The following is a 12346-nucleotide window of genomic DNA, read 5'->3' on the forward strand; positions in this document are numbered from 1 at the left end:
TCAGCTGTCCTAAGTGACAAGCTCTTTTTTTTTTTCTCCTTAGTCTGCATGTGTCCTGCAGTAATTGCTTAAAATATAATGTGTTCGTTATGGTGGTGTAGGAATTCCATAAGCTATTTGGTTACAGGAAATAATGTTAATGTACCAGCAGTGCAATCCAAGACACATAAATGACATTACTGCTGTATAATCAATTTTTAGGGATGTCTTTTTAAGAATGTCAAGGTTTTTATTTTTATTTTTTGCAGGAAATTTCATTTGCAATGGTCAATCTATAAGAAGCTCCCTATTCTGTGGAGACTATCTCTTAGCAGTTTTTTTTTTTTCTTTCTGGTGATGGAGGTATGATCCTGTGAATAGATGGGTTGCACAGATTAATAATGCATGGAAGTCATATTTTCTTGGATTCATGTTGAAATACCCTGCCCTCAATCATGAGAATTTTTACTGGGTGAATGGCGGAAGGGAGCACTTACAGGCCGTGTTCCTGCAGAGTATTTTCAGTCCTACTCATCTTGTCTGTGGATTTGATGTGCATTGTTTCTTTCATCTTTTTTTCTTTTTAAAATTGAAGTATAGCTGATTTACAATGTCATGTTAGTTTAAGGTGTACAGCAAAGTTATTCGATTATACATACAAGTATATATATATATATATATCTATTTTTTCAGATTCTTTTCCCTTATAGGTTATTACAAAATATTGAATATAGTTTCCTCATTGTTTTTATTTATTCTTGACAATGGCAATTTCCCATTGAATCTAAGGTCATCACAATTGCAGGATCAAACAGGAGTGAGACATCTTTTTGAGAAGGCAAGTGTATTTGTCATCTTCACAGCTAATTAATTAAACTCATGAGTGATGACAATGAGAAGGCAATGGAAATTCACCAGCGTTTTAATTTTAAAGCTGTTTTGAAATAATTATTTGGTTAAACTGTGACTGTACATGATAAAAACCCACCCAAAAATGCTCCCATGACAGCTTATGTGTGGACACTTAAGAGGACAGAAAAATAGAAGCCTCAGGCATCCTGTCACAGGGCTTTTCAGATTGTTTTTGCCACCTATGCGGATCCAAGAAACATCTAACTATAAACTGAAACATGTGTCCTAATTTCATTTACCTGTGACAGTTATGTGACAGCTATTTCCCCTCACTGTGGAAGTGTTCCCTTCCTGTGGTCAGCTACTCAAGGCTTCCAGGGGAGGCCGAGCTCAGTCCTGCTTGGTCAGGAGGCGGGGAGAGTAGTGCTCCCTGAAGGCTGATGTGGAACCTGCGGGGCAGTGAGGCTGCCCTGACATGTGAATGCGTGAATTGGTGTAAAAACCTAGATGTCTCTACTCACTCTGCAAATTTGATTACCTTCTCTCCTTTTAGACCACCAGCTCCATGTTCACCAACATTCCCCTAAGTAAACATGAAACAAAAATTTAAAAAATCTATTTATTTTTAAAACAGTCCCTACTTTAACATAAAAATAGACAATAGCACTGTAACAACTTTTATCCCATTGCCTCTCTCACACTCTGTCAAACATTCCGGAAAAACTCTCACTTTTGAGACCCTATTTGTCCTTGCTGTGACTTCCACCCTACCCCGTCAGGAGGTGATGCTGGAGAAATAGCACCTCTCCAGGGGTGAATTAGCAAAACTCCAAACTAATGCCTGGCAGCCTCGTTTGGTTTTGATACAACTTTCAACAGCAATAGTGGTATCTTTGTTGCTCAGTATAATGGATGTTCCATTATCGACCTTTCGGCTGCACTTGGCATGCTTATGACTTGTATTACATGTACTATGCTTCTTCTTCCTGTCTCTCTGACCTCTCCTCTCCAACCAGCTCCTCACTGGTCAACCCTGGGCCTCCTCAGGACTACATCCAGCTCTCTTCTTGTGATTCAACCTTTTGTCCCAGGTACACTTATCAATTCCATGGCTGAGGCATTATGTATACCAGGACAGACAAATCTGTAAACCCAGTGCATGTTTCCCTTCTGGGTTTTGACCCCTATATCTACTTTTCTACTTAACGCGCTCACTTGTAAATTCTAGAAGAGAGTTATATTCAACAAGTTCAAAACTGAATTTAAAAATACAAAAATGCAGCCATATATGAGTAAGAAAGACAAGAGAATAACTCATTGTTAACAGGTATTAGTCCAGAAGTGGGAGGATGATAATTAACTTCTTCCTAACATATCTCTGCAGTTTGACTTGTGAAAATGAGTGGTAATTTCATTTTATAATTGAAACAAAGTACATAAAGAAAGAAAATCTGCATCCAACCTCTCCTGTCCATAGACTCTTTCTTCTTCCATCTAGGTGTCACCATTAACACTGGCCTCCTCTACTTCCCTGGTGGCTTAGATGGTAAAGCGTCTCCCTATAGTGCGGGAGACCTGGCTTCAATCCCTGGGTTGGGAAGATCTCCTGGAGAAGGAAATGGCAACCCACTCCAGTATTCTTGCCTGGAAAAATCCCATGGACAGAATAACCTGGTAGGCTACAATCTATGGGGTCACAAAGAGTAGGACATGACTGAGCAACTTCACACACACTCTACTGCTTAAGGACAACATCATCCAGTGCGGTTGCCTCTGCCCCAAGTCTCTTCACTGCAGCTACCTCCACTGGAAGGCCACCAGCACTCTTGCAGGATCATTGCAAAGGCTCCCTCATTGGCCCCTATAACCTACTCTTGCTCCTCTGACACACTTGTTCTCTACAGGTCAGAATGCAATCTTTAAATGACATTCTGACTTCCTTTCTTCAAAACCTCAGCAAAGTCATGTAAAGGGTCTTCTCTCAGCCCCTCAAATGGACCAGGATCCTTCTTGTCTCTCCCTGTAGTCCCCCACTCTGTCCTCACCTCTTCATCTGGTTAGCAATGACTCAGATCTCAGCTATTACCAAATGCATTCTGAGGGTCTCCAGACAGGTTCCCCTCACACCTTCTCATTGGACACTGTGTTTCTCCTTAATACTAACTAACATGTACAATTTTGTATTTCTTCAAAAATTCTTATGTTAGCATGTAAGACCTATGAGGCCTGGAACTGAATGCCAACCCCATGCCTATAGCAGTACCTAACATATAGGAAGCACTCAATAAATATTTGTTGAATAAATAAGCCAATCACTGTTGTTACAGTTTGACATTTTAAATGTGCCTTCATATTACTCATGCTACTTCAGTTAAAAAGAAGTAGTTTAGGGGATTCCCTGGTGGCTCAGTGGTAAAGAATCTGCCTGTCAATACAGGAGACATGGGTTTGATCCCTGATCTGGGAAGATCCTACAAGCTTCAGAGCAACCAAGCTCATGAGGCACAACTACTGAGCCTGGGCTCTGTAGCCCACAAACCACAGTTGCTAAAGCTTGCCCGCCTGGAGCCCTTGTTCTGCAATGAGGAGTCACCGCAATGAGAAGCCTGCACATGGCAACTAGAGAAGAGCTGACACAGCAATGAAGACCCAGCACAGACAAAGACAAATACATAAATAAAATTATTTCCAAAAATTGAAAAATTAAAATTTGAGGAGAAAGAGACTAAAAATTCTATAAAAAATAAGTAGTTTATAACTGGTGTTATAAATATTACTGGTCCTGTGATAGTCTCTCATTTTTCCTACCTACCTTTGATCTCAGATATCTAAATTGAAACAAAAATTTTAGTCCCCAAGTCTTCAGTTATAAATCATTTGCTGTTGTTCAGTCTCTCAATTGTGTCTGACTCTTTGCAACCGCATGGACTGCAGCAGGCCAGACATCCCTGTCCTTCACCATCTCCCAGAGTTTGCTCAAACTCTTGTACATTGAGTCGGTGATGCCATCCAACTATTTTGTCCTCTGTTGTCCCCTTCTCCTGCCTACAACCTTTCCCAGCATCAGGGTCTTTTTTAATGAGTTGGTCTTCACATCAAGTGGGCAAAGTATTGGAGTTAGCTTCAGTATCAGTCCTTCCAATGAATATTCAGGACTGATTTCCTTTAGGATTGACTGGTTTGATCTCCTTGCAGTCCAAGAGACTGTCATGAGTCTTCCCCAACACCACAGTTCAGAAGCATCAATTCTTTGGTACTCAGCCTTCTTTATGGTCCAACTCTCAGATCCATACATGACTACTGGGAAAACCACAGCTTTGACTATATAAACCTTTGTTGGCAAAGTAATGTCTCTGCTTTTAAATATGCTGTCTAGGTTTGCCATAGCTTTTCTTCCAAGGAGCAAGCATCTTTTAATTTTGTGGCTGCAGTCATTATCTGCAGTGATTTTGGAGTCCCCCAAAATAAAGTCTGCCACTGTTTCCATTGTTTTGCCATCTATTTGCCATGAAGTGATGGGACTGGATGCCATGATCTTAGTTTTCTAAATGTTGAGATTTAAGCCACCTTTTTCACTCTCCTCTTTCACTTTCATCAAGAAGCTCTCTAGTTCCTCTTCTCTTTCTGCCATAAGGGCGGTGTCCTTTGCATATCTGAGGTTATTGATATTTCTCCTGGAAATTCTGATTCCAGCTTATGCTTCATCCAGCCTGGCATTTTGCATTATGTGAAACATATAAGTTAAATAAGCAGGGTGACAATATACAGCTTTGACGTACTCCTTTCCCAATCTGGAACCAGTCTGTTGTTCCATGTCCGGTTCTAACTATTGCTTCTTGACCTGCATACAAGTTTCTCAGGAGGCAGGTAAAGTGGTCTGGTAGTTCCATCTCTTGGAGAATTTCCCATTGTGATTCACACAGTCAAAGGCTTTGGCATAGTCAATGAAGCAGAAACAGATGTTTTTGTTTTTGGTTTTTTTTTCCCTGGAATTCTCTTGCTTTTTCTATAGTCCAATGGATATAGGTGATATGATCTGGTTCCTTTGCCTTTTCTAAATCCAGCTGGAGCATCTGGAAGTTCTCAGTTCATGTACTGTTGAAGTCTAGCTTGGAGAATTTTGAGCATTACTTTGCTAGTGTGTGAGATGAGTGCAATTGTGTGGTAGTTTGAACATTCTTTGCCATTGCCTTTCTTTGGGACTGGAGTGAAACTGCCAAGTTTTCCAAATTTGCTGGCATATTGAGTGCAACACTTTAACAGCATCAACCTTTAGGATCTGAAATAGTTCAGCTGGAATTCCATCACTTCCACTAGCTTGGCTCCTAGTGATGTTTCCTAAGACCCACTTAACTTTGCACTCCAGGATGTCTGACTCTAGGTGAGTGATCACACAATCATGGTTATCTGGATCATAAGATCTTTTTTGTATAGTTTCTTCTGTGCAAGGACATATATGAAAGTGAGTTATGACACTCTGAGTCACATACATAAAGAATGAGCAGTTATGAAATGGTAAGCTGTTTGAATGCAATCTCCACAGAAACATAAAACTTTAGGAGTTTCCTGAAAATACTGCTATCTGGGCCTGGAGCCAATGGGCTCCAATGGGCTCTGATGCACAGCCCATCACAGTCTTTGCCTGGCTGTGTTTGTTCTAAGATATGTGGGGAAGGTGGAACATGCTTGGTCTAAGACAGTGGCTCCCAATCTTTTTGGCACCAGGGACCGATACTGTGGAAGATAATTTTTCCACAGACAGGGTAGGGGGATGGTTTTAGGATGACTCATAAGGGGTGTGCAACCTAGATCCCTTGCATGCACAGTCAACTGTAGGGTTTGCACTCATTGTGAGAATCGAATGCCACCACTGATCTCACCACTGGAGGGGAGCTCAGGTAGTAATGCAAGTGATGAGGAGTGGCTATAAATATAGATGAAGCTTTGCTCGCTTGCCTGCCCACTGCTCACCTCCTGCTGTGTCACCTGCCCACTGCTCACCTCCTGCTGTGTGGTCCAGGGGTTGGGGACCCCAGGTCTAACACACAGGTTGTCCAGGGATGGTTTTGGACTGGGATGCCCTGTGCTTTTGACTTTCAGAGCAGAAGAGTACTCAAAGGACATCTGCTGAGAGCATCTCACAGCACCTTGGTTTAGGTCCTCCTCCCTAGCTGGTCCCCCCACAACCTAAAGGGCATCACAAATGTTGTGAGACGAAGAGATGCTTCTGCAGCATCAAGTCATATTATTCTATCCATATAGTCTATTGTTCTAAAACCTTGACTTTTCTGGAGGTTTTCACATCCAGAAAAACAACATGGTATTTACTGCCAAGCAGAGTATCATATGGTTGTTTAATGCAATAGCTATTTCAGGAAACCTGTCTAAATAAGGACCCTCAGTGGCCTCTGTAGGTGTTATCCACTCTTTGGCTAACAACACTCAAGGCAGAGGCAAACTTGAACTTCATTTGCATTGATTTGTTGACATGTGAGATTCTCCTCTCTGCTTTCTCCAAGCTAACTGTACCAGATAATTTCTTGACTCTGTAGAAATAATACGGCTTCCCTTGTGGCTCTGCGGGTAAAGAATCCACCTGCAATGTGGGAGACCTGGGTTTGATCCCTGGGTCAGGAAGATCCCCTGGAGAAGGGATAGGCTACCCACTCCAGTATTCTTGGGCTCCCCTTGTGGCTCAGCGGGTAAAGAATCCGCCTGCAATGTGAGAGACCTGAGATTGACCCCTGGGTTGGGAAGATCCCCTGGAGCAGGGCATGGCAACCCACTCCAGTATTCTGGCCTGGAGAATTCCATGGACTGTACAGTCCTTGGGGTTGCAAAGCATTGGGCACAACCGAGCGACTTTCATGCCACATAGAAATAATAAGAGATTTGTTGTTGCTCAGTTGCTCAGTCATGTCTGACTCTTGGTGACTTAGTTGTTATGTTTCTGGAACCCACAGTTCTGCCTCAGATGTTATTCTAATTTTGTCAGGTCACTTTGTGCCTTGCTGCCATGTTATTTGAATGGTTCTCAGAAACCTTTTGAGTAGCTTTAATAGATGTACAATTTTGAATATATTGTTGAAAGGTCCCTGTGGTGTAGCGATGAGGGGTGTTTTGTGTGGGGTGATACCCAGCCTACACATTTCAGGAATTCTGGGGAAATCAGGATGGCACAGTAGGCGGCACTGAGTTCACCTCGCCCTTTGAACACAACAAGAACACATCCATGCGTGGAGCAACTCACTGCAAACAAACCAGAAACTGACAGAGAAACTCTTACACAATCAAGACTGTAAGAGAGGTGCACACAAAATCAGGTAGGAAGGGAAGAGAAGCAGTAAGGTTAGGATTGTGCCTGTAGTGAGGGACACAGATGAGAAGGGGGGTTACACAGGCTCAAAGATTCTCCCTGGGGAGTGAGCAGTTTGAACCACATTTGGGCATGCCAGTCTTAGGGACTGATGTCAGGAGACACATCCCCTTAGCTGGGTTGAAAAGCAGTGTCACTGACAGTGAGTGTGTAAGAAACCTAAGGTCTGCTTGTGAAGAGAGAGCACACACTGGCTTATCCCCAGGAAGGAAGGAGAGCAGATAGAAACTATCTGGACTCTGCATGGTTTCCTGCGGCTACCTCAGTGTGTGTCCGGCCCGAGTTGAGTGCCGGTCCAGCTCGCTTGCTCGTGGCACGGCGCCACACTAGGATTAGGACTGCCATGCCACGGGAGATATACAGTAGCAGGGGATGGAGACCTGGCCCAGCATCTGAATGGGGGGCAGCAGCCATTGCTGTCACTCCTGGGGGCAGCAGACTGGGAGCTGTCCAGAGCTCCAGTGGCCTCAGGACCTCCACAGCCTGAATGCTGACCCACACCAGGCGCCCATTCCAGGACCTCTTGCTCCAGCACTGCTTCCCTCTAAGGCAAGGGTGCTGGTCATGGGAGAGGCAAGAGCACACACACTGCGGGAATGGACGCATCTGAGGCCTGACCTTCGTGACTTCTGCTCCAGCAACTGGGAACCTGCCCCCACCCCCAGTGGGGTGGTGATGGTCACGAAGCACGGGAGAAGCCCTGAATCACGCCTGGATCCAGCTCTCATGCCATCTCATGCTCCATTTTCTACCAAGGTGGTAGTAGTCAGCACATCCTAGGCGAAAACATGACCCAGGCTCAGGTCAGCTTCAGCTCTCCCACTGGGCACATACAGACTATATAGGGATGCTCCCACTAAAGGATACTCCTTCATACAGGTAACTGTTTCACCTAATATCAGAGACAGAGAAAGTTAGCAAAATGAGAAGACAAATTTGATTCAAATGGAACAAAAGAAAACTCCTAAGGAAACAAGCAACAAAACAGAAATAAATAATTCATCAGTTAAAGAGTTGAAGGCATTAGGAATAACAACGATAAGTGATTTAGAGAAAAGAATAGATGAACACACTGAGAATTTGATAAGGAACTAGAAAATATAACAAAGAACCAGGAAGAACTGAAGAATGCAATAAATAAGCAACACACACACACACACACACACACACACACGAAAGAATGAACAGCAGACCAGGTGACACAGAACACATAAATGATCTGGAAGATATAATAATGACAATCACCCAATTAGAGCATAAAAAAGAAAAACAAATTAAAAAAATGAGAACAGTTTAAGGGGGCTTCGAGACAACATCAAGCATATCACTCTTTGTGTTATTGGGAACTCAGAAGGAGAAGAGAGACAGAAAGTAGTAAAAAAGTGCATTTGGTGAAATTATGTCTGAAAACTTCCCAAACCTGAAGAAGGAAATATTATCCAAGTCCAGGAAACACAGAGGGTCCCAAATAGGATGAACCCAAACAGACCCACACCAAAACATATAATTAAAATGGCAGACATTAAAGTGAATTCTAAAGGTAGCAAGAGAGAAACAAAGAATCAAATACAAGGGAACCTCCATAAGACTATCAACTGATTTTGTAGACACTCTGTAGACCAGAAGGGAAAGTGCTGAAAAGGAAAAACCTACAACCTAGAATAATCTACCCAGAAAAGTTATCATTTAGTATTGAAGGAGAGATAACTTCTCAGACAAGAAGAAACTCAGAAAGTTCATCAGTACTAAAATTACCATAAAAGAAAAGTTAAAGAGTCATCTCTAAATGGAAAAGAAAAGGTTACAGTCAGAAGGAAAAATCTACAGAAGGAAAAAAATCCCACTAGAAAAGGGAAAAATATAGAAATGGCTGTGAATCAACTATTTAAACTAGTTACAAAGATTAAAAGGAAATAAAATTATAAAATATACTATAATAAACAGTGAGGGGATAAACTTGAAGGTGTAAAATATGACATTAAAAACACAAAATGTGGCTGAAAATAAAAAATGTAAATATTTTAGACTATGATTGCACTTAAATGACTACCAGTTTAAAACAAAAAGAAATAGTTACAGGTCAACACATATGTAACCACAAATCAAAAACCTAAAATAAATACACAAAAAACTAGAGAGAAAGTAATACAAGCACACTGCTAAAGAAAATGATCAAACCACAAGGGAAGAAACTACAACAATAAGAACATAACAGAGAATTACAAAAACAACCAGAAAACAAGTAAGAAAATGGCAGCAAGTACATTTCTATTGATTCACTTTAAATGTCAACAGAGTAAATGCTCCAATCAGAAGAAACAGTGGTTGACTGTATAAATACAAGACCCATCTGTATAATGTTTATAAGAGATTCACTTCAGAGGTAAAGAGAAACAAACTGAAGGTGAAGGGATGGAAAAAGATAGAAATAACAAGAAAGCAAAGGCAGCATTACTCATATCAGACAAAATAGACTTTAAAACAAAGTCTAAAACAAAAGACAGAGCATTATATAATGATAAAAAGATCAATGCAAGAAGAGATATTATACTTGTCAATATATATGCACCCAATACAGAAGCACCAATATGTATAAAGTAAATATTAACAGGTATAAAGGAAGAAATTGACAATAGTGGTGGTGGACTTTAATATTTCACTTACATTAATGGATAGATCATTCAGAAAAGAAAGCTATAAGAAAACCATAGTTTTAAATGACACGCTAGACTAGTTGGACTTAATAGGTAAGTCCTGTTGGGCTTAACAGGACATTTCATCCAAAAACAGCAAAAGAAACATTCTTTTCAAGTGCCCATGGAATGTTCTTTGGGATAAATCACGTTAGGCTGCAAAATAAGTCTGAACAATTTAACAGGACAGAAAACATATCAAGCATTTTTTTCAAGCACAATAATATGAAACTAAACATCAATTATAGAAGAAAAATGGGAAAAATACAAACACGTGGAGGCTAAACAACATGCTACTAAAAAAACAATGGGTCAATGTAGAAATCACAGAAGAAATCAGAATATTACTTGGAACAAATGAAAATAAAAACACAACTTTCCAAAAGCTGTAGGATTTAGTAAAAGCAGTTCTAAGAGGGAAGTTCATAGTGAGACAGACGTATCTCAAGAAACAAGCAAAAAACCTCAAGTAAAAAATCTAACTTATCATAGAAAGGAATGATAAAAGGAAGAACAGTGGAAGGAAATAATAAATATCTGAGAGGAAATACATGAAATAAAAGCAAAAAAATAGAAAAGATCAGTGAAGCCAAGAGCTGGTTGTTTGAAAAGATAAACAAAGTTGATAAGCCTTTAATGAGGCTCGTCAAGAAATAGAGAGGATCCAAATAAAATAATAAATGGAAGAGGAGAATAAGATAATACTACAAACAGTTATAGGCCAACAAATTGAACAACCTAGAAGAAATGGGCAAATTTCTAGAAACATACAATCTTCCAAGACTGAATAAAGAAGAAATAGACTATCTGAACAGATCAATTACTAGCAGTGAAATTGAATTTGTGGGTGGGTGGGGGGGGAAGTTCAAGGCCAGATAGCTTCACAGGGGAATTCTACCAAATAAATAAAGAAGAGTTAAAATCCAACTTTCTCCAACTATCCCAAAAAATTGAAAAGAAAGAAACACTACAAAATTCATTCTATGAGGCTACAATTACTTTGATGCTGAAACCAAAGAAACTACAGAAAAAAAAGAAAATATCTCTGATGGAAATTAGAAAACTGAATTTGACAATATATAAAAGGGATCATAAATCATGATCAAGTGGGATTTATTCCAGGGATGCAAAGGTGGTTCAATAAACACAAATCAATCGATATGATATAAAACATTAACAAAGGAAAGATAAAAATAATTGGATAATCTCAATAGACACAGAAAAAAGCATCTGACAAAATTCAACATCCATTCATGATTAAAAATGCTTATCAAACCTGGTGTAGAGGAAACATATCTCAACAAAGTAAATGACATTTATGACAAACCTTTAGCTAATATCTTACTCAGCAGTAAAAAGCTGAAAACCTTTCCTCTAAAATCGGGAAGAAAACATACATGCTCACTCTTGCCACCTCTACTTAATGTAGTACTAGAAGTCCTAGCCACAGTAATCAGACATGGAAAAGAAATAAAAGGCATCCAAATAGGAAGGAAAGCAGAAAAACTGTCACTTTTTGCAGATGACTTGATACTCTATATAGAAAAGCCCAAAGTCTCCACCACAAAACTATTAGAACTAATAAATGAATTCAGTAAAGTTGCAGGATACTAGCATACAGAATTATTGCTTTTCTATACACTAATAATGAACTGTCTGAAAGAGAAAGCAAGAAAGCAACTGTTTAAAATCAAATCAAGGCTAGATTTATGGCCCAGGATGTGATCTATCCTGGAGAAGGTTCTGTGAGCACTTGAGAAAAAGGTGAAATTCATTGTTTTGGGGTGAAATGTCCTATAGATATCAATTAGGTCTAACTGGTCTATTGTATCATTTAAAGTTTGTGTTTCTTTGTTAATTTTCTGTTTAGTTGATCTATCCATAGGTGTGATTGGGGTATTAAAGTCTCCCGCTATTATTGTGTTATTGTTAATTTCCCCTTTCATGTTTGGGAATGCATGTACACCCGTGGTGGATTCATGTCAATGTATGGCAAAACCAATACAGTATTGTAAAGTAAAATAAAGTAAAAATAAAGATTAAAAAAAAAAAGTCTGCCACTATTATTGTGTTATTGTTAATTTCCCCTTTCATACTTGTTAGCATTTGTCTTACATATTGTGGTGCTCCTATGTTGGGTGCATATATATTTATAATTGTTATACCTTCTTGGATTGATCCTTTGATCATTATGTAGCGGCCTTCTTTGTCTCTTTTCACAGCCTTTGTTTTAAAGTCTATTTTATCTGATATGAGTATTGCCACTCCTGCTTTCTTTTGGTCTCTATTTGCATGGAATATCTTTTTCCAGCCCTTCACTTTCAGTCTGTATGTGTCCCTTGTTTTGAGGTGGGTCTCTTGTAGACAACATATATAGGGGTCTTGTTTTTGTATCCATTCAGCCAATCTTTGTCTTTTGGTTGGGGCATTCAACCCATTTACATTT

At 39.9% G+C, this 12346-nt stretch overlaps 1 protein-coding gene across 1 annotated transcript in view; it reads right to left on the reverse strand.

Moving 5' to 3' along the window:
- The window catches only part of COL19A1 (collagen type XIX alpha 1 chain), a 431222-nt gene that overhangs the window by 89748 nt on the left and 329128 nt on the right, over positions 1–12346 (reverse strand). The window contains exon 18 of the mRNA XM_068984053.1: positions 1370–1414. Coding sequence (XP_068840154.1) covers positions 1370–1414 — 45 coding nt within the window. The remainder of the gene's footprint in view (positions 1–1369; positions 1415–12346) is intronic.

This window comes from Capricornis sumatraensis, chromosome 11, assembly GCF_032405125.1.
Source record: "Capricornis sumatraensis isolate serow.1 chromosome 11, serow.2, whole genome shotgun sequence".
NCBI classification, from domain to species: Eukaryota; Metazoa; Chordata; class Mammalia; order Artiodactyla; family Bovidae; genus Capricornis; species Capricornis sumatraensis.